The 22,376-nt window shown below is 38.0% G+C and overlaps 1 protein-coding gene across 1 annotated transcript in view; it reads left to right on the top strand.

Moving 5' to 3' along the window:
* The window catches only part of LOC140152312 (uncharacterized), a 128,112-nt gene that overhangs the window by 47,464 nt on the left and 58,272 nt on the right, over positions 1-22,376 (top strand). The window contains 7 exon segments of the mRNA XM_072174613.1: positions 781-1,500; positions 3,784-4,029; positions 13,845-14,087; positions 17,450-17,704; positions 18,323-18,565; positions 20,855-21,097; positions 21,545-21,796. Of these exon segments, the coding sequence (XP_072030714.1) occupies positions 781-1,500; positions 3,784-4,029; positions 13,845-14,087; positions 17,450-17,704; positions 18,323-18,565; positions 20,855-21,097; positions 21,545-21,796 (2,202 nt within the window).

Here is a 22,376-nt window from a genome sequence, read left to right as displayed (position 1 = left end):
AGATGGTCAAACAATCCTAGGATTATTTCCCTTGCTCCGACATTACAAAAGAATAGACACTCAAACATGATATTGATGACTTTTATACAAGTTAATTATTGCACGACAGAAATGAGAAAGGGGAGTGAAAGAGAGTGTGTGGGGGTAGAAGGTTAGGGGAGAGAGAAATTGAAACAGAGGGGAGAGTGGAATGGAGTAGTGTGTAAGGGAAAGGAGAGTGTAGGGAGCTGTAGGGGTTGTGCTTTCCGGGGACAAGAAACTAATTTATCATGTTTATAATCAAATCATCTCCATCATCATCATGTCTCATACAAACAATAAGCAATTTTTTATGACCCTTATGATCATGGTTCAGCACACATATGGGCCCGTCAAATTAAGAAAGAAAAATAAGGGATTAAGCCTCCACTAGGTTGATCAAATATTTTTTTAAACACATCAATGTGTTGAATTCATCATATTATGATTCAGAAAAAGTACAATTTGACCTATCTCCGACATACAGTTCTTGAGTTATAGGCAAAAAGGTCAAGGGTACAATTTTGGGGTGCACAGGTGTCCACAATTGACAAAATTCTCACAATTTTCATTCAATCGGTCTCAAATTGTTCCGTTGTCAAAAATGAATCAAAATGAGAACAGTTGCATGGATGTTTTGTTACATAGATATGATTTTATGATAGCTATATGACGTGACGTGTTGATTCAGCGCTCCGTAAAACCACATCAATTTTCATCATATTCATTATTTGTTCACCTCAATAACTGAGTTTGATCCAGCCATCTTGTTGCCGTCACACGTTGGTCTCAAAATGCCTCCGAAATCCAACAAATCTGTTAAATCCAAGACCAAACATGACCGTAAAACATCAGAGACTGAGGACTACAGGGAGCAGAATTCTGCACCCCTGGATACCATCAGTGACACTGAACATACCGACGGCGGCGAAAGCAACATTAAGGAGATCGTCCGTGATGCTCTTTCAAACAAAGTATCAATATCGGCACCACTGGTCAACAATATTGTGGATGGTATCCTTAAGTCACCTGCAGTATTTTCGTTGTTGGTTGCAGAGGTCACCAAAGCAGTTCATGAAACTCTAACCACCAAGGTTAAGCAAGAAATTTACGACTCCGTATCCATGGATACGGAAGTAAACAAGAATGAGATCGCATCCCTCAAAACAGAACTTAATGATCTCCAGCACATAAACGACAGTCTCCAATCCCAGCTAGATGAAGCTGAGCAGTACAGCAGAAGGAACTGTTTATTATTACATGGTGTTCCAGAAAAAGAAAAAGAAGACACAACACAATTGGCAGTTACGAACATTAACCAGCATCTCCATCTTGATCTTGATCTTGACGCTGAAAGACTGGACAGAACGCACCGTCTAGGTAAACATAAGCCAGGATCGAGCAAGCCAAGACCAATCATCATCAAATTTGTCTCTTACATAGACCGCGCCGCTGTTTACAAAGTCAAAAGTCAGCTCAAGGGTAAGAAATTGCTCATCACAGAGAGCCTCACTGCCCACCGCATGTCAATCTACAGACAAGCCCAGCAGATGGCAAAGGACGGCGTTGTAGTCGCAGCTTGGACACAAGATGGACGAATCTTAGTGCTGGACAATTCAAACAACAAGGTACTTATAAAATCTTCAAATGATCTTGATCGCATGCAATAAATTGTTAAGTAATTTCCATTTATTTCGCGTTCGCGGGACACCCGATTCAGACTCATTTATGAAATCACTCCAATGGTGATCATTTGAACATTTGCGCACTGACTCGCCATGTTTTATATTATTCTGATATGTTTGTTTTGCTTGTGTAATCAGTAATGTTAACTTTACTGTAAGTTGCCATATTTACTTGAGGTATCACTATCATGTATCCCCTGTTGTATTCTTCATGTATGATCAATTGATCTGGCACCTTCTAAGGTCACCATGCATTCACTGTTTTATTTTTCTTGAATGAACCACCGTTGCTCTTTTGTTGCGAATTTGTCAACACATGATTATATTGGTTCATTCAATTGGATCTCTTCAATGATCATCTCCCCTAGTTCGCTCAAAGTTCCGCTTTGTCAGCTTTCTAATATTGTGTGTAATCAATATTTTTCAGATAATTCTGTCACTGATTGTTTTTGTGATGATGCTCCACTAGAAAGGCCCTTATTTTCTCGTTGCCTGAAACTTTTGTCTCAGTCTTCATGGACTGTTGCTCACCTTTCTGAGTAAGCTATTTTCTAGAATGCATCATCAAACAAACCTGGTGTGTAATGTACCATGCTTATCAAATGTAGGTTTCATGATTACATCATCTTTTGTTTATAGTTTCACATAAACTTCCCAGTACTTGCTTGATTTGGCATTCCCCCCTTTTGTGCACGCTCCTCTCTTTGCATTTCTTTCTTAAACAGGGCGTTAATTATTTCCAACTGATTAACAATGAGACACCATCTCATAGATTTGAGTTTTATAATATTCTCACATTCTTGCCATCTCAAATAATTCTGTCATTTATTATTTATGTGATGATGCTCCACCAGCCAGGCCCCTTGTTTTTATTGCCTCGTGCGTTTTGTCATAATCTTCATGGTTTGTTGCTCACTTGCATAGAATATGCTTTTTCTGGAAGGCATCATCAAACTAATGTGGTGTTAAACATGTATATTAAATGTAATTTTCATGATTATGATGTTATAAAATATACATTGGTAACATTGTATTTATTTTGCCATACCTGTTTGTATGATATCTTATGCATGCGTCTCGTATAAATTCGTATTCTTGGTATCTTATATTTTGCTAGTTTCACATAACAGTACTGCCCAGTGTGCTTGCTTGCTTTGGTATTCCTCCCCCTTTTTGTGCTCGTCCCTCTCATTGCATTTCTTTCTAAAAACACGGCATAATTTCTAACTGGCATTTAATAATGAGACACCATCTCATAGATTTGAGTTTTTCATGATTATAATATTATCACATTCTTGCCATCTCAAATAATTTTGTCATTGATTATTTATGTGATGATGCTTCACCAGAAAGGCCCTTTTGTTTTATTGCCTCGTGCGTTTTGTCTTAGTTTTCATGGTTTGTTGCTCACTTGCTCAGAATAGGCTTTTTTTTTTTTTTTCATCATCAAACAAACGTGGTGTTAATCATGTATATTAAATGTAATTTTCATGATTATGATGTTATAAATATATATCTTAATTTTTGAGTCGTGTATAATAAATGTAGTTTTCAGAATGCTGATTAATTAATACATTTTATATTACCATTTCTGATGGTACATAGGCCTACATGTACTTCATTAAGTTGCCTACTGTTTGGTTATATCTTATGCATGCCTCTGGTATAAATTCGTATTCTTATAATTATTTTCATGATTGTTCTCACATTATTGCCATTTTGAACAATTCTATCATTGATAGTTCACAATGTATGTGACGATGCTTCACCAGAAAGGCCCTTTGTTTATATTGCCTCGTGCGTTTTGTCATAGTCTTTATGGTTTGATGCTCACTTGCTCAGAATAGGCTTTTTTCTGGAAAGCATCATCTAACTTTCGTGATATTTTAAAAACGTGTCATGTATATTAAATGTAATTTTCATGATTATGATGTTACAAAACATACATTTTATTTATTTTGCCATACTTGCTTTTTTGCCATATCTGCATTACTAAGTTGTCTACTGTTTTAATGATATCTTATGCATGCCTCTCGTATACTTTCTACGTCTGTAACATAAATTGATTTCTTTTCGACAGATAACGAAGATCCTGTCATCACCGATATTCCTTCGGATATAACTCAAGACACTGATCTTAATCAACCAACTGCTGATGTAACGTGGACACCACTACCCACAGCAAGTGACAATTCTGGTGATGTTACACTAACATCAAGTCACAATCCTGGAGAGTCTTTCCCTATTGGCCAAACTATAGTAACGTATACAGCTACAGATGTTTCCCAGAACACGAAAATTGGATCTTTTACTGTAACTGTTATAGGTAAGTGTGGCGTACAACCTATAGGCCATTTATTTATTTTAAAGACTTCAAATAGTTCCCGGAAACGTTATGAATATAGTATAATATACCGAGTAGCAAACAGGGCCGTCGCTAGAGGGGGGGTATGGGGGTGTGACACCCCCCAATCGTCAAATCCGTCGGCAAAATCGTGCCGTCGTCGGCAAATCGCAAAGAAAGGGGGAGAAGGAGGAAAAGGAAAGAAAAAGAAAGAGGGAAGGAGGAAAGAAGAGAAGAAAGAGAAGAGAAGAAAGGGGAAAAGGGAGAAAAGAGGAGAAAAAAGTTAAATTGCACGTATAGTAGGCCTATGCTTAAAAAAACATGCAGTCGGGTCGATCGGAAGTAGGTCTTATAATAGGCCTGCAATTATTTTAGGCATTGCTTGAAGGCGAGTCGTCGTCCTAAAAGCATGTGAAAATTACTGCCGGTCCGCCGAAATGCAGGGCCCGTCGTCAAATTTTGTCACCAAGTCAGTATTATATTAAGACGGACTCCGTGCTGACTTCAACATCAGCAATACATGCATGATTTAATATTGTGAGTCTCAAGTCTTGTAAAGCAATGATTTAAATAGTGTAAAAATGCTGCACCAAATGGCTTCAATTGGACCTTCATTTTGCAAAATTTCGCAACTTCTGAGGGGGGGGGGAGGGGGGAACCCCCTCAAACACCCCCTGCGTAATGGATAAACAAGTGGCCATTTTCGCTTCTGCTTTCAATATTTGCCAGTTTAGGCCCTATAGTTTAACATGTTTTTCAAAATTTATACACTTGCAATAGTAGGGAAAACTTGTCCACGAAAGATTCCAAACTAAAATTTTACACAAAATAGTGCCAAAATGGTCCACCAAATCGCTTCAATTAGGTCTTCATTTTGCAAAAGTTTATTACTTCTGAGGGGGGGGGGGGATCCCCCCTCAGACACCCCCCTGGGCCAGAGCCAAAATTCCCGTTTGTGGCGGGACGGAATTTTGATAGACCTTTTAAATTGTAGCTCTGTAACTGTTTATTTTATGGATTCTTCATGTTCTTAATATAAACAAGTAAGTTACAGACTACATTCAGACACAAGAAAAATAGTCCAAAGAATCAACATGTTGCCACGGTAACACAAATTCATTGATGTGGCGGGACGGAATGATAAACTTCATGTATTTGTGAACACAGTACATTTGTTGAATTTTTATCAAAAGTACTGGGATAAAACATTTGTTTCTAACATTGGTATTAACTTATCCTTCTTTTGTTATGGAAGGAATGATAAAACTCACCCCCCTCTTTATATTACGCTCATTAATTTTTAAAAATCATGTCAATGTGGCGGGACGGAATTTTGTCCACCATGTCAAAATCAAGAAAAAAAGCAATTGATTCAATTTAAAACTGACAAAATTGTCTTTTCTTTCACTTCCAATGAAAAATTATTGCAAAATATTGATTGAGAAAGACATTTTTCATCCCTTCCTGAACTTAAAAAAATCATCTCAAAATGTGGCGGGCCATGTTTTACACCATAGACCCTGAAAATAGAATTATTGCTGGTATCCTACCACAAAAGGCCTGAAAAAGAAGAAGTTTAAATGGCTCTGAGTCTAGCAAAGTTGATGAATTCAATTTTTGTGTACTCAGGAATGTTTATTACCATAATAGTTGATATTTTGGAAAGTTTTGACTAAAATTTTTTTTCGTCCTTCCAAAACGTAAAAAATCACCTCAAAATGTGGCGGGACGAAATTTTACACATATTTTAATTTATTTCTTTATTTTTGCAAAGTCCACTGACATTTTTTTTAGTGCTAAAATTGTCTCTACAGAAGACCTTTATAATAACATAAACAAAAAAATCCTATCTTTTTTAAATATGTAGCAACATCAAATTTAACAATTCCGTCCCACCACACCGAGAGGGCGCTACGTGTGTATTTACAATCGCAAATTTCCAATTTGCGAGTGTTCTGTTTTAGTCAGTTCTTCTTTCTTTCTTTCTTTCTTTCTTTCTTTCTTCTGTCAAACTTTTAACGAGCCATTGTAGCCATATGCTTTAGGCCAGTGTAACCATATTTGGTCACAAGGACCATTGGGTAGGGGCACAAATGTTACATGACCAACTCGAGGTCAAAGGTCATCCAAAGGTCATTATGGCCAAAATGTGTTTTTCACTAAAAATGCTTCTTCTTCCACAAATTACATAATACAATGACGTCACTTGCATACCTGCATCGCCTTTAGCCAGTGTCTAAAAGTTGTACAAAGAATTGGGGTCAAAGGTCATTAAGGGGGTAAAATCTTACAATTGCATTATCTCGACATCCATAAGGGGTATGGGGCTCAAACTCGTTAACAACAAATCGCATGACCAGGGGAACATTTTACAGGGGTCAGGTCAAAGGTCATGCAGAGGTCATATTTTAGAAATGCATTTTCTGTACATCTGTAAGGGTACGGACTCACACTCTGTGACAACAAACTTGATGACCAGGGGAGTATATTGGAACACTTTGCAGGGGTCAGGTTAAAGGTTATCTGGGGTCAAATCTTATAATTTCTTTTTCTGGACATCTGTAAGGGGTATGGGGCTCAAACTCAGTGATAACAGATCTCATGACCAGGGGAACATTTTGCAGGGGCAGGTCAAAGGTCATGCAGAGGTCAAATTTTAGAAATGCATTTTTGGACATCTGTAATGGGTACGAGGCTCAATTTTGATGACAACAAACCTCTGACCTGGTAAACATTAAGGTCAAAGGTCAGATCAAAAGGTCATGAAAGGGTTACATGCCTGGCGATTGTCTGCGCTCTGTGAGCGCAAATTATCTCTAGTTTATTACTTGCATTCCGAAATTGACGGGCAAATTTTACTTTTTTTTTACCGATTCATAATCTTTGGCAAGTAGTCTATTAGACCAGAGGAGAAATTCACTCCTGTGACAATTTCTAAATTTTAGGTTGAGTGATGACCATTTTGGGCTCTGGCCCCCCTGCGTTGTGGTCACACAAATGACCATTTCCGCTTCTGTTCTCGACATTTTCAATTTTTTTTTTTTTTGCCTACAATAATAGGGGAAAATTCGCGCAAAAGGCTTCATGGACCGCTCATTTCACAAATGTGGGGGCTTTTTCAAACTAAAATTTTACACTCTAATAGTGTCGAAATGGTCCACCAAATCGCTTCAATTGGGTCTTCATTTTGCAAAAGTTTCTTACTTCTGAGCGAGGAAAATCCCCCCTCAGACACCCTCCTACGTTGTGGTCAATCAAATGACCATTTTCGCTTCTGCTTTCGACATCTAAAATGTCAGTATTCATATTTTGGTGTATTTCTAAATGCAAAGAAGGCATGCATATGATTCCCAAGGTGTAAAATGAAAACAAAGCCCCCCCCCCCCGGCTGATGCAACATGGTTCAGCTACATGGTGACAACCGCTCTAGTATTTGGTATGACGGCTCGTCGGCAATCATTGACTATTACACCCCCCTTATGAAAAAGGTCTGGCGACGCCCCTGGGACTAGCAAATTTGAAAAGTGAAGTGCGCCCTTTAGTAGCAAATCCACAACGGATTGAGCTTCCGATTTAGTAGTAGGTTCCAACAACGTGTTGCAGATTTATAGTATGAAGTCCCAAAGATGAGTTGCCAATAGTAGTAAGTCTGAAAGGTGAGTTGCAGATTTAGTATTAAGTCAAAATTCTTAGTTGCAAATGTGAGTTGCAGCCACAAAGGTAAGTTGCAAATTTAGTATTATGTTTCAACGGTGAGCTGCCAACATAGTAATAAGTGAGTTGAAAATATAGTAGTCGTGTCAAAGGTGAGTGGCAGATCTAGTGTTACTTCTCAAAGGTGAGTAGCGGGATTAGTCGGCAATCCCAGTTGTGTGATTCATATTTAATGCTCTTCGTGCTAGCCATGCGCTTCAACGGAAAAAGTTGAAGTTTTGAAATATTTTCTCAAAATATCAAGAGCTATCTTAAGAACTACTGAACCAATACTAGGCTTGTTTGTACTCATTTTAATGCATTTTGCATGCTGATTCCAAATATGGTCATGACAATTTACATTTCTGAAATTTTTAAAAAGTTTGAAACATGTCGTCTGCAGTCGACACCCGCGTGAAGAGAGTTAATACATCGCAAAGGTCCAATTTAGAAATGAGACTTGATTAATGTGGTTCGTTGTTCCAGATTTAGCAATTATCACAGAGGCGAGTGCATAATTAGTAGTAAGTTTCAAAAAGTAGAATATCTAATAGCGTTTAACAGCTAGTACGTGTTAGTATTGGAATGTTTCTGGCAAAGTAGGTACCCATCATATATCATGTAGATATCAACCTATAGTTTGTTATGAAAACATCTGCGCAACAACAATGTTGTTAACATTAATATGTAATCCCACACCCCCGAAATTTCTACAACTCGCCCAACGGATATGCATGAAACATGTTCAACTGCCTTTATTGTCTTCCTTTCAAGTTCATAGAATTAATTTAATAATTTACTGCAGTGTGTAAACCTTTTTTTGAACTCTTGTATTTCAGTAGTTATATCAGGTGGCATGAAATGCCACACTTATATACGGTCCACAACTTCTAAGTTCTCCCCTGATACTTTAAGTCACAAAATATTTTACGAAATGTAAAAATGTAAAAAGATATGTATAAAAGAAAGTATACACAGTGTAAAAAGATATGAATAGCCCTATTTGTTTTACACATGTTGACCAATTTATAGCGTTACACGTCATTGCGTTTAGTCACAATGGTTAATTGTATAAGAAAAGAGACCGTTTTAAAAGTGGCACCTGAGTCCATAGCAGTCAGGTTTTCTTTAACAAACACATGAATAGACTTGGCCTACTGCATTGTTTGAGAGCTTACTCCTATGGACTCAGATGCAACTTTTAACACTGTTTAAAACGGTCTCCTTTTTTACATAATGAACTATTGTGACTGAACGCAATGACGCGTCACGCTATAATTTGGTTCATATGTGTAAAACAAATACGGCTATCCATACCTTTTTACACATTTGCATTTTGTCAAATATTTTTCGATTTATTTTAAAAAGTATTTAGGGGAACCTATTATATTAGCTTATATTGTTGAGCAGGCGAATCTTCTGATTCTTCTGCTTCTTCCATTTCTTTCGTCAAACCCACTTTTAAAATGCTACTAGTGCCAGACACTTGCCCCAATCTCGACCAGACTTGGTCACAAGCTCCTTCTAAGTTGTACACAGTTAGGGGTAAAAGGTCATGTAGGGGTTATTAGAGGTCATTATGTTAAAATCTTTAAAATGCTACTAGCATGCTAGTGCTAGGCGCCTGACCAATTTCGATCAAACGTGACCATAAGAACCGCTGACCCACGCTTAATATAAGTTGTTCACAGATAGGTGTCATAGGTCATATAGCGAATATTTTAGTAATTTAGTGAAAATTTTAAAAATGCTGCTACTCCTTAACCACAGAGCCAACCTGAAGGATGATTAGGGGCGCACCATTAGATTTCCAGGGGGGGGCATGGGAGTTTTTTGAAAAAAAAAACTTTGCCCACTAGTGAGAAAAAAAAAAAAACTTTGCCCACTAGTGAGACGAAAAAAAAAATTTTTTGCCTCACTGATGAGTAAAAAAAAAATTTCCCCACCCAACTTTGTATAAAATGTACATTAAAATTGAAAAAAATAACTTCGCCGCCGAAGGCGGCGAAAAAAAAAATTTGGTGCTCTTGGAGGCGAAAAAAATAAATTCTGCCGCCTTTGGCGGCGAAAAAAAAATTCTGCCTGACCCAAACTCCCATGCCCCCCCTGAGAATCTAATGGTGCGTCCCTTACTTCCTACATCAGAAGAAGGAAAGGACCAGTTGGACATCAAGGAAGTCTGTGGCAAGATTAAATCTACCTGAGGCTGGTGACAAAGGGCATGGAACGAGTTAGATAGTGAACTGTCAGAAGCATTGGAATCACTCCTTATTTACAAAGACCCAACAGTAGAGCTATAAAGAAGAGAAAATTTTATCTACAACTTCCTAGAAGAATAATACGGTGTCAAACAACCACCCAAAGCAAAAGATCAGAAAGTGCAAAAGTCTCGTCAAAAGAAAAGACTTCACAAAATGAAACAAGATCTTAAGAAGAAACTCAAGAAATCAATGAAAGACAACAAATCAGACCATGAAATACTGAAAGTGAAGCAAGAGTTACTGAAAGCAATGAGACTTCATAACAAGATCAGGAAAAGTCAGCGACATGCACAGGAGGCGTTTAATAAAAACCCTCACCAGTACGCTAAGAAGCTCTTTGACCCCAAAGCAGCGCAAGAAGAACCAGGCTTCCACAGAGATGTAGCGAATAAGTATTTCACCACAACTTATCAAGACAAAAAGCGAGATTACCAATACAATCCCTTGAGAGTCATTCCAAAACCTGCAGCTCCAAAGTACCAACAGTCGGAAGATCCGCCATCCATGGCAGAACCAGAGGAAGTAATACTGAGAAAGAGGAATAATTCTGCTCCAGGAACCAATGCCATCCCATACCTGGTGTACAAGAAATGTCCAAAAGTTCGTTCAGTATTTTGGACTCAGAAGAGTTTGGAAGAAGGGCAAAATCCCCCTGTTATGGAGAATTGGAGAAGCAGTTTTTACAAATGTTAGCGTGAAGATGTTCTTCAAAGTGCTTGCAAATCGCCTGTTGTCCTATATGACACAAAATGGCTATATAGACCAAGCCATACAGAAGGGATTTCTACCAGGTATAGCAGGTTGCGTTGAACACACTCAAGCCCTGATGGAGACCCTCTTTGATGCTAAACAGAATGTTCGTGAGATTGTTGTAGCATGGATGGACCTGGCTAATGCATATGGGTCGGTTGCTAATAACCTGATCCAATTTGCACTGGAATGTTATAACGTCATATCTGCCACTCGTGAGCTAACCTTTAACTACTATGACGAGCTGTTTGTAAGAATGAGAACGCAGAAATGGACGTCAGATTGGTTTTTGTACCAAATTGGCTTATTTCAAGGATGTCCACTCTCCGTGGCGCTCTTTCTGATAGTATTCAACCTCCTCCAACTTCAACTTTATTTTCCATAATCAAACAAACTATTGGACTTACTGAAGACCACGCAAGATCAAGGATACCAGTTGAAGAACACATACTTCAAACAGTCACAGAAAGATTAGTTTGTAAATTAAATCTAAGAAAGCTTACGCAGATGACCTGACAATTATAGCAGGAAGTGTCGATGGGTGTAGAGAACTTCTCACCCTGGTTGAAACCTTCCTGAAGTGGACCAGAACGATGGAAGCTAAACCTACTAAATGCAGAAGTCTGGCCATGAAGAAGTCAAACATTATCAGGATAAATGGAAGGACATCAACTACATATTGTTACGAGTCGTACTGACTTAAGGCCAAAATCACCTTTTACCCAAATTCACGCGAATGCACAACACAAATATACTGATTGATTAAGCTAACAAAAAAAGTCTTTAATTGCAGGTAAAATATGATTGGTACAATATATGACAACAAATGATACAAAATAATCAAACAATCACAATAATATTTTATATAAGTCGTCTTCTTGATGACTATCTTGTTCATTTACAATGTTCTTGACGGCTGATGTATATTATGTTGTTCACTTGTCCTGCGAATATCAGCGAAGTCCCTTGTACACTTGCACTTATATATCCTTGCGAATAAAATCCTCACGTGCTACTTTCTCCAAACACTTATCTCCTTGCGCTGCTTTCTCCAAAAATGGTGCTTCTTTCACCAATCACTCTTTCTCCAGGAAACAGGCTTCTTTCGATACTGCTCCAATGTATTTGACAGACGTGTTGTTTTAAAATACCAGACTTCAGCAAGCCGACAGAAGAACTTTAATCCTTTGATGAGGAGGAGGACATTCGCGTACTCATAAATCTCCTTCGTTGCTGTATTAAAATAGCTCAATTATTGTCTATGTAAACTGATTAAAATGTACATCTTTTTTGAAGCACGAAGACCAACACACACATGTGGAGTTTTACAATCTCCCATGACATTCTGTAAAGGAGCCAATTCAAGCTCTCACATTTTATGCATGTACTCATGCAAAAAAATAAAACATCATCTATTAATAGACCATTACTTCATTCACATCTTCACAACAGATGATGCAATGTTGGCATTTTCCAAGATTAATTATGCACATTAACCTTTCGCATTACATCACTTCCTGAGGGGAATCCCATGATGTCATCTTCACTTTACAATCTCAAGGGGGGGGGGGTCCAAATATCACATATTAGATATGATTCAATTTTTTGATTCAAAGATAAATAATCAAATTAAATCACCCAGGGCACAACACAATATGACCCACAACTTCACATCAGTGGGAAGGACATCCCGTTTATCCACCAATCATCCATGCTATTTCTCGGTCAAGAGATATTCAAGGATCTGAGCGACAAAGAAGTCCGATATGGTGTTGAGTCCAAACTGAAGACTCTCCTAGAGAGAGTCAACAATGACCAAGTGAACAGTACTAGTATCGCTAAGATGTGGATATGAAAACCACATCGTGAGCAGGATATCTTGGGAATTCATCATCTACTGCTTCCCAGTGTCATTCGCCCAAAATCTTCAAGCTGTGGCTACACGCTACCTCACGAGATGAGCAGGCCTGCCGAAATGCGCCAACCCCTCTATTCTCTACAGAAAGAGAGATAACAAGGGCATCCAACTGAAAGCTTTAACAACGCATTCCAAAAATGCTTCTTCTCCTACAGATTACATGATACAGTAATGAGATTTGTACATTGACCTTGGCTATAGCCATGGCATATGGAGTCCTCGCGGATTTGGGGTCAAAGGTGATTAAGGGTGTATTTCCGCGATTTTCCGGCACATAACCAAATACCATCAAAATGCATCTTTTCCTACAGATTATATGGTACAGAGATGCGACTGACACATAATTATGTATTGACATGAGCTGGTGTCCTCACAGATTTTGAGTTCAAGGTCATACAGGGGACAAAAGGGGTTGATTAAAGGTATTTCATCTACTTGAGTGCCATCTGAGAGCTTGTTGTATAGCCTGTATCTAAGGAAATCACGTCATTTTACTAAATAGAAACAATTCCACCCTTTCTTCTAGACTATGTAATGCACCCTAAAAACCAGACATACACAACATATTACTAGTGAAATCGGTAAAATATTTTGGTCAATTTGACCAGAAAAACGTGTAAGATCTAATAGTCATTTGAAGACTTGAGCGCAAGAAGACCGTAAGTCCACTTGGCCCCTCAACATGTATACACTAAAGTTGCGTATAGTTTCGTATAGTTTGGTAATGTTCAGGGGTCAAAACAAATCTTTCACAACCTTTCATGATGTTTTCACCCTGGAACATGTATTAAACATTATAAAACCCCAAGAAACTATACGTAACTTTAGTGTATACATGTTGAGGGGCCAAGTGGACCTACGGTCTTCTTGCGCTCAGGTCTTCATTTTCAAGAAATGTACCAAAGAATCAAATATTATACGAATACTTTTCAATTTGCCCTTTTAAAGAACTTTTCAGTAGCCATCTACGACCGTCTCGATAGGGCGCCCTCCCTGCGTCCTGTGGTTCTGAAGATAGATGTGATTTTTCAAAACTGTTGCTTTCCTTTGCCAATTTTACTTTCTTAATATATATGGTAAAAACATGTCATCACATTATTATTATTATTATTATTATTATTATTATTATTATTATTATTATTATTATTATTATTATTATTATTATTATTATATAGATAATGAGGATCCTGTCATCTCTGGAACGCCTACGTCTGTAATTAAAAACATAGCAGTTGGTCAATCCTCGGGTGTTGTATTTTGGGATCCGCCCACAGCAAGTGACAATTCTGGGGTAGTCACACTAACTTCAAATCATGAACCTGGTGGCACATTTATACTTGGTGATACCACAGTGACATATACAGCTACGGATCTTGCCGGCAACATGGTTATGACATCGTTCACCGTAACGGTCCAATGTAGGTCTTGTTAATAATCAAATCATAAATGCATGTAAAGTAGGCGTAAGAAAATACGAACAAAAAAGGGGTGCTCGAAAATGGCGTAACCAAATAATACATGCAGCTATGGGCGTATTTATTAATAGATTATGCCATAGTCGTATTTTGATGAATAACAAATCACAAATACAATATAATAGACCTAAATGGCAATTAAAAAAAGTTTATATAATTAGTGACAGTAAAAGTGAAGAATATGTATTATATGTTATCGAACGCAACATATTTTGGCATATTATAATGAGGGCTCACTAAATCAGAACAATTCTGATTTTGGGATCCGCTTAAAATATTATATTATAAGTTTTGTGTGAACAATACGTTCAATTGTCCCTAGAAGTAGAAGGACAAGACGCAGTACACGTTAAGGGAACTGGAATGAACGTTTTGAGCGTTTCGACAGCATTTTTTGTGGGACATGAGAGCACATCAGACCTATCGAATTGCATTCTGAATACGAAGAGTGTCTTTCTGATATCAAATAATTTTCATTTTATGAAATTCACGATATAATACAAATTTTATGACAAATTATTAAAATTTGATATTTTTCACATTTTGAGATATAACAGTCCTCGAAGTAAATTTTATAATGATATAGTCTTAAAGTGTATGTAGCTGGGAGGAAAAGCCGACGATCAATTGAAAATTTTGAACTTTCATATTGATGATATGGATTGTTTTCCCAAAAGACCTAATTTTTTTTGGTGTTTTGGGGAAAAATCCATATCTTCAATACGAAAGGTCAAAATTTTCAATTGATCGTCGGCTTTTCATCCCACCTACATACACTTTAGGTAGAAATCATCAGATTTATAAAGTTTACTTCGAGTACTGTTAAATATCAAAAATATCAATTTTAATGATTTTCCATAAAATGTGTATTACATTGCGAATTTCAAAAATCAAAATTATTTGATATCAGAAGGCCATTCTTCGTATTCAGAATGCAATTCGATATGTCTGATGTGCTCTAATGTCCCACAATAAATACTGTCCAAACGTTCATACTCCTTCCCTTAAGAAGCCGACTAGAATTTCCCTTCTTACAGTTATTTATTTGCCTCCCCCCCCCCCCACTCAAAGGGAAAATCCTTGTTCTTAGTTCTGTTTAAATATGTACACATTTGGTGAACACCTTAATTAGGGTTTAAAATAGTGTAAAAATTGAACTTTTTTCGCGTTTCGCACGCATTGAACCCAATGTATATCGACTTTCCGGGCAACTTTCACTTTCGTCGCTAGACCATTTTCTCGGGGGGGGGGGGTCGAGAAATTTTTACTGGTATATGGCCGAAATTTCCTTTTGATGGCCCCTGGGCACGGCATTATGATTGCCACCTCTGGCTATCCGGATAGAAGACACCCCTCCCTCAAAACTGTGCCCCAAATCCGGATAGAAGACACCCCTCCCTCAAAACTGTGCCCCAAATTTTTCCAAGCTGTCCCAAGAATTCCTTTACCGGGAAAAGTGCACAAGCGAACATTTGCTATTTCAATGCTAAAATTCAAAGGGGAATATACAGAAGTCACCGAGCTAGGGGGCAAAATCTCCCAATCGTCCCACTGATCTGCTACTAAAACAACATTCCCTCACTCTCCCCTCGCCTCCCCTTCCCTCTCCCCCTTTTTCTCTTCCTTTCTCTCTCTTTTTCCTTTTTTGGGGATCGCCAGGTGGGTGTCGCCCCCCATGTCCCCCATGGCGACGGCCCTGGCTGCGCGCGCATATATCCCAGCAGAATCAGGCCAGAATAATGCTCAATGGCTTGCTCCCCCCTCCCTCGCCACTAGAAATAAACTGCAAACTGCTTCAATAGGGTCTTCATATTGAACAATTTTTTCCAACTAACATTACACAATAATAGTGTCATATGGAAAGGTTTCAATACAAAAACGATTCTCTTATAAACCATCATGCGCACAGTTTCCGCCTCGATACACCTGAGTACACATTTTCGTCCCAAGAGCTTCCAAGCAGAGAACAACAAGCAGCGAATGTTTCCACCACAGTCTTTGGTTACACTACACGGTTGAGTGCATAGCAATGTAGGAGCTTTGAAGCGTCTAGCTAAAAAATTGGCCTCTTTGATTAGTTTTGTCGAAACCTCAAGTGTTCCCTTCATCCAATCAGAATTTTTTATATCAAACGAAAGCTAACACTTCCTCTAAAAACACCTTTAGTCACTAGGTCAACAGATAACTCAATTCAATGTTATAGCAAGGCGAATGTGGAAAATCTGTTGAAAACTACCTATCCAAGCACATTTTTTGACCAAAATGTAGGTTTTAAAAGTCAAAACCTCAAGTGTTCCTTACAATATTTTTTAAATTTTATGTCATTAAATGAAAAAGCACACTTATATTGTCCATATACTAGAGTCATTAGAATGAGCAATGGTCAATTCTCTTTAAATTGCAAATCTTGTGCAAAAAGTTACTATTTTCGCCTGTTTTGTCATACGGTTGTAAATTCCATGAACTGTGACTTTTAAAAAAGAGTACTTACAAATTGATATGTAAAAGTGTCCAGCAAATGCCTTCATTAGGGGCCCATTTTGTAAAATTATCCAACGACCTCAGATGGCTAATTTTGCTGCCTCGACAAAAAGTCCAGGCACGCCACTGGAAATAAACTGCAAACTGCTTCAATGGGGTCTTCATATTGAACATTTTTCAGACACCCCCGGTGAGAGGCCGGCTTCCCCATCATATTTTTTTTAAAAACCGCGACCAACTTCGGAATGTAGCCCTTGATTACTAGGCAACATCTTTACATACATACATAAACAACATTTAATAATATTTATCAAAGCGCCTTATACAAACCAAAAGCAAAAACAGAGTCAATAGGATGGCTAGAAATGATACTTCAAAACCTTCTTGAAACTAGGCAGTGTACATGTCTCCCTGACGATTCATGGGAGGCTGTTCCACAGTGTGGGAGCAGAAACCTAAAACGATTTATATTGCTAATTTTCCCGACATCACAGTGAGAAGAGAAGTATCAAAAGATGAACGTGTCATGGTTCCAGTAGCAAGTTTGAGTTTATAAGTGAGAAAGTCCGTAAGATAAACGGGTGCATTACCCTGAAGACATTTGAAAACATACATGCATATCTTGAACTTGAACTTTAGGAAATTATCTCTTTTTCACCCCGGTGGCTTTTTTACTCCTTTGCAGAGAGCAACTTCCCTTGAACAAAGCACCGCTTACTGAGTTGTCATGTCAAGTATCAAGTTATATTAAATGCATAACTTATGATGGTATATTTTCATTATTAATTGCGGATTAAATATTTGCATCCTTAAATTAATCATAGCATCGGATGATACCGAGTATCCTGTCATTATTCCTGGTACGCTGTCTGATATAACTCAAGACACTGATCCAAATCTACCAACTGCTGTCGTGATGTGGACGCCGCCCACAGCAACTGACAATTCTGGTGACGTTACACTTACATCAAATTACGATTCTGGGGATGCTTTCCCTATTGGTATTACAACAGTGACATACACAGCAATAGATCCCGCCGCGAACTTAATTACGACATCTTTCACCGTTACGATATTGGGTAAGTGATTAGTAAGAAGTTTGATAAAGATTTGACTGGTTAATAGATAAAGTCATTTCGGCGTAATTGCAGAATGCGGGGCACTGCTATCAAAATTAGGGTTAAGGTTTAGAATTAGGGTAAAAGGTTATGGTTAGTATTAGGATTAGTAAGAGTGGTGCCCCTAATTTCACAGGTTTAATGTTTAAAAAATCGTTCTTCTTCAATATGGGACCTAAATCAATTAGTGGGTAGATTTTCACCTGTTTTTAATATAAGCAGACCATCTTTAAAGTCTTCTGATGTAGTTAAAATACCGACCCTACTAAACCTTCTGCAGTCCGATGGACATCATGTACCTACAGCAAGTGATAATAATTTTGATTAAAACCTTGGGACTACACCCACATCATATTATAATGTCATTATTAGTTCTCGTGTCGTTTCCTTTTGCTTTTCCCCCAGTGGGTAAATCGATTTTAAAATTTAATGTTCTGAATGTATTTTTTACATTACGGAACTAAGCAATTGAGCTTGATTTTAAATATTAATAGCATGTCAGGGGATGCCGGAAGCTTAACTATTTCGAACGTACCATCTGGTATAACTCAAATCAGAAAGCACTTTTTTCCTTGACAGATAACGAAAATCCTGTCATCTCCAATATACCTTCTGTTCCACCTCAAAACACTGATAGCAATAAAGCTAATGCTGCCGTGACGTGGACACCACCCACAGCAAGTGACAATTCTGGCGTCTTTGCCCTAACATCAAATTACAATCCTGGAGATGATTTCCCTATTGGCTCCACCACAGTGGAGTATACAGCTACGGATCCTTCCGGCAATCAGGATGTGATATCGTTCATCGTAACAGTGACAGGTTCGTATTCAGTGGCGGCGCCAGGAATTTTTCGGGGAGGGGGGGGGTGGGGCATGGGGGGCAAAGTGAATTTCAGGGGGTGGGCGAAATTGTCAAATTTTGCGCAAAATTGCCGCAAAAAGTGGAAATTGACGTGATTTTGGGGGTTTTGCCTCAAAAGTGGGGGGACAAACTGGGGGCAAGAAAAATATTTGGGGGGGGGGGGCAAATGCCCACCTTGACCCCCCCGTAGCGCCGCCACTGTTCGTCATCATATCACTAAGGAGACCTACTTTGTCTATCATTCTGTGTATCTCCAGAGCCAGAATCATTTCAAAAACAAATCAAGATTACTTAATACTATGTCACCTTGACCAAATTGAACTTGAATCTACTTAACTGATAACACATGGAAAAAGGGGAAATATGACATTAGTTTTGCATGAATCAGTTTTTACGAGTTATTTCCTGTTCTGTAGGTATTTTTCTGTATAATGGACGAAAACAATGGAGACTGAATCCCGGGGACTGAATATAAATGTTAAAACATGTCGAACTATTTCTTTGCTATTTGCAGATGTCGAACCACCAATGATCTCTAACATATCACCTGACATAACCCGAAACACCGATCCTCTGCAGCCATCTGCCGTGGTGACTTGGCCGCCACTTACAGCAAGTGACAATTCTGGTTCAGTAACACTAACATCAAACAAAAATTCTGGCGATTCTTTCCCTATTGGAGATACCATAGTGACATATACGGCGACAGATTCTTCTAACAATGTAAAGATGGAATCATTTACTATTACAATTATCGGTAGGTCCAAGCTACGTTATGAGTGATATCATAATAATGATGATATCCAATTTCTCCGTAGTCATGGTAGTAAAATAATGCAAAAATACATGTTCGTTTGTTTGTTATTTATTTTGCATTATCAAGAAGAAACACGAACAATTATACAACAAAGAAAAAATATTTATCAATGTACGCTCAACACTACCAAGAGCTAACAATATATAAAATATACCATGTTTAATAAATCATTCTTCTTTTAGACTAGAACAATTGTAAGAATTTGAACTCGCTTGGGGCATTATTGGGTAGGAGTTGAAAACCCCATATTATACCTTAAATATGCATATTGTCCATCTTATAGCCAAAGCAGAAGAAAGTTAATGAAACTTTAATACACACTTTAATTACTTCACGCCGCCTAGACATGGGAAATTCCCTTTTGCGGTTAAATACCACTAATTAGAGCAGGGCACCGGCAGTGCTTGAAAAAAGCGAGGGACGATGTTCTTACATGGCATCTGAAAAAGGTACTTAAAAATCACTGAAAATTACCAAGCTGTATAGACAAATATTTGCAAATTTTCTACCATCATTTTACAGTTTTGATGAAAAGTTGCCCCAAATTCATCCACTGCCCATCGGTTATCCCACCTAGCCGGTGTGTCCAAAAACAAAACAAAAAAGGGGAGGAGAGCGCACTGTAACGTAGTGGTGTGGTCTTTCACTTCAGTGGTTTAAAAAAATCTCAGGTCATCATAATGTTGAAATGTTGGTCATTTGGGGATTAAACCTTCTACTTTTAATTGATGATGTCTTTTCACTGTGAGAGTTCCATGTATGAGAAAATCGTGCTTGAAATTACCAATTTTTTCATTGAAAACTGTGTTATAGAGAATTAGTGGTATTGAACCTTACCTAAGACTGATAAAGAGACTAAATCGTATTCAAAATATTGCTGCCAGAATATTATCACACAAACAAAGCTTTTCTCTGGACTCTTTAAATAAGCTTTCAAAAGCTCTCAAGACTCTGATTGATAACATTGGCTTTTGTTTTAAAATATACATGTAATTTAATTACTTTATGTTTGTAAATGTATGTTTATTTTGTTCTCTGTGTCATGAGCGCCTTTTAGTAGGTAGATACCTGCGCTTTACAGGTTCTCATAATTATTATTATTATTATTAATGTTAGTGTTAGTATTATTATTAGTGTTATTATTATAGTTATCATTATTATTATTTCATTATTTATTATTATGACAAATTGACACCACTGGGATCAAATTACCAACCTTTTGCATCATATTAATTCGGCTTTTGCCACGTTGCCATGGTGTATGTTAACTTAACGAGACTCGGAGCAATGTCATGTTTTGATCTAGGAAACATCACAAACTAGGTTATGATTTAAATGGGCACTGAATTTTTAGCTATATGCCATACTATGCATTGTCACCATCTGATTATTTGTTCAGGATATGAATTGATGTTAATTTTAAACCACAGATCCAGAACCTCCAGTCATATCTGGTACTCCTGCCGATATAAATTTATATAACCTCCAGGGAACAGTAGCTCTTTCTGTGACATGGACTCCACCCACAGCAAGTGACAATTCTGGTTTAGTTACACTTACTGCAAGTCATAACCCTGGATATTATTTTCCTGTTGGTCGTACTGTAGTGACGTATACAGCCAGAGATCCTTCCAACAACGAGGCGATGACATCATTTGCTGTGACAATTACAGGTACGGTTTGCTAACTCTACCCCAAGACAATGTCAATCCCTAAAACCAACTCTCAAAAGAAAGTTTTAAACCGTACCCCCACCACCGTGTAAAATTTACAATTGGCCCTGAAACACACAATTTCAGTGATTTCGAAATACCAAAATTCATGGATTTTCAAAGTTGAGATATGTATTTTTTGCATAATAAAAATGAGAAACAGCAAACGGTAATTTTCAAATACATATATTTAAAAAAAAAATCAAGATCTTGTTTTTTTGGCAATATGAATTCAATGTAATGCTTTGGATGTTAAGCCCTTGAGAGATGTAAACGAGTCTAGTCTAGTAGCACATGGCAATGTGAGACCACAACACCTGTAGATTTCTTCAAACCTGATATCAGTAAAACTGACTTATATTTGTACTTTCTAATATAGTTATTAATTTGTTTCATTGACATTTGCAGACCCTTCAGATTTGGAGGCCCCTGTCATTACCGGAGTGCCTTCTATAATGATCCAGAATACAGATCCAGGTTTACCAACGGCTAATGTTACGTGGACACCTCCCACAGCAACTGATAATACTGGTCCAGTTACACTTACTTCGAGCCATAATCCTGGAGACGCTTTCCCTATTGGCCCCAATGTTGTGTCGTTCACAGCAACAGACCAATATGGGAATATGGCCACGGCATTCTTTAGGATAATAGTTATAGGTAACATGCATTGGATCATGTAGATTGAAATATGCAGCCATTAATAGCTATTATTTAATATCTAAAGCTCGGATAACTGTCTGCCCGTTGTCAGTTAACTAAAGACTTCACAAAAATTAACTGGAACTTACTTTTTGCAACTATTGCGACGTTGCGTCTGGAACCACCAGACTTCATCAGGCAACTGACCCGCTGGGCTGGTCACGTGATAGACGGCTAGGTATCGTCCCGATGGCCCGGTCACATGCATGAGATAAGTTAAAGCGGAGTCCCCATTTCTTGTTTAGTGATGGTTGCGCAATGCGTTCCCAAATGGCTTCTTTTATGCCTCTCCTCGTTCCTCCTAGCTCCTCCTGATCAAAAATAACGACTTCCTCGTTCTTAATTGAGTGTTCAGTGTACATTAAATGGAGGTAAACAGCGGAGTTTTGCGCTTCGTTGGTACTTGGTCTCCTATGTTGACCAATACGGGGTTTTAACGCCTGTTTGGTTTCTCCAATATAAGCCACTGAGCAATCGGTGTCACCACACACAACCTCTTACACTAAGTTTGAGCGTTTATCTTTCGGCTACTTGTCCT

The sequence above is a fragment of the Amphiura filiformis genome, chromosome 5, assembly GCF_039555335.1.
Source record: "Amphiura filiformis chromosome 5, Afil_fr2py, whole genome shotgun sequence".
NCBI classification, from domain to species: Eukaryota; Metazoa; Echinodermata; class Ophiuroidea; order Amphilepidida; family Amphiuridae; genus Amphiura; species Amphiura filiformis.
The sequence above is the reverse complement of the archived record's forward strand: the minus strand, read 5'-3'. Positions and strand labels throughout refer to the sequence as shown.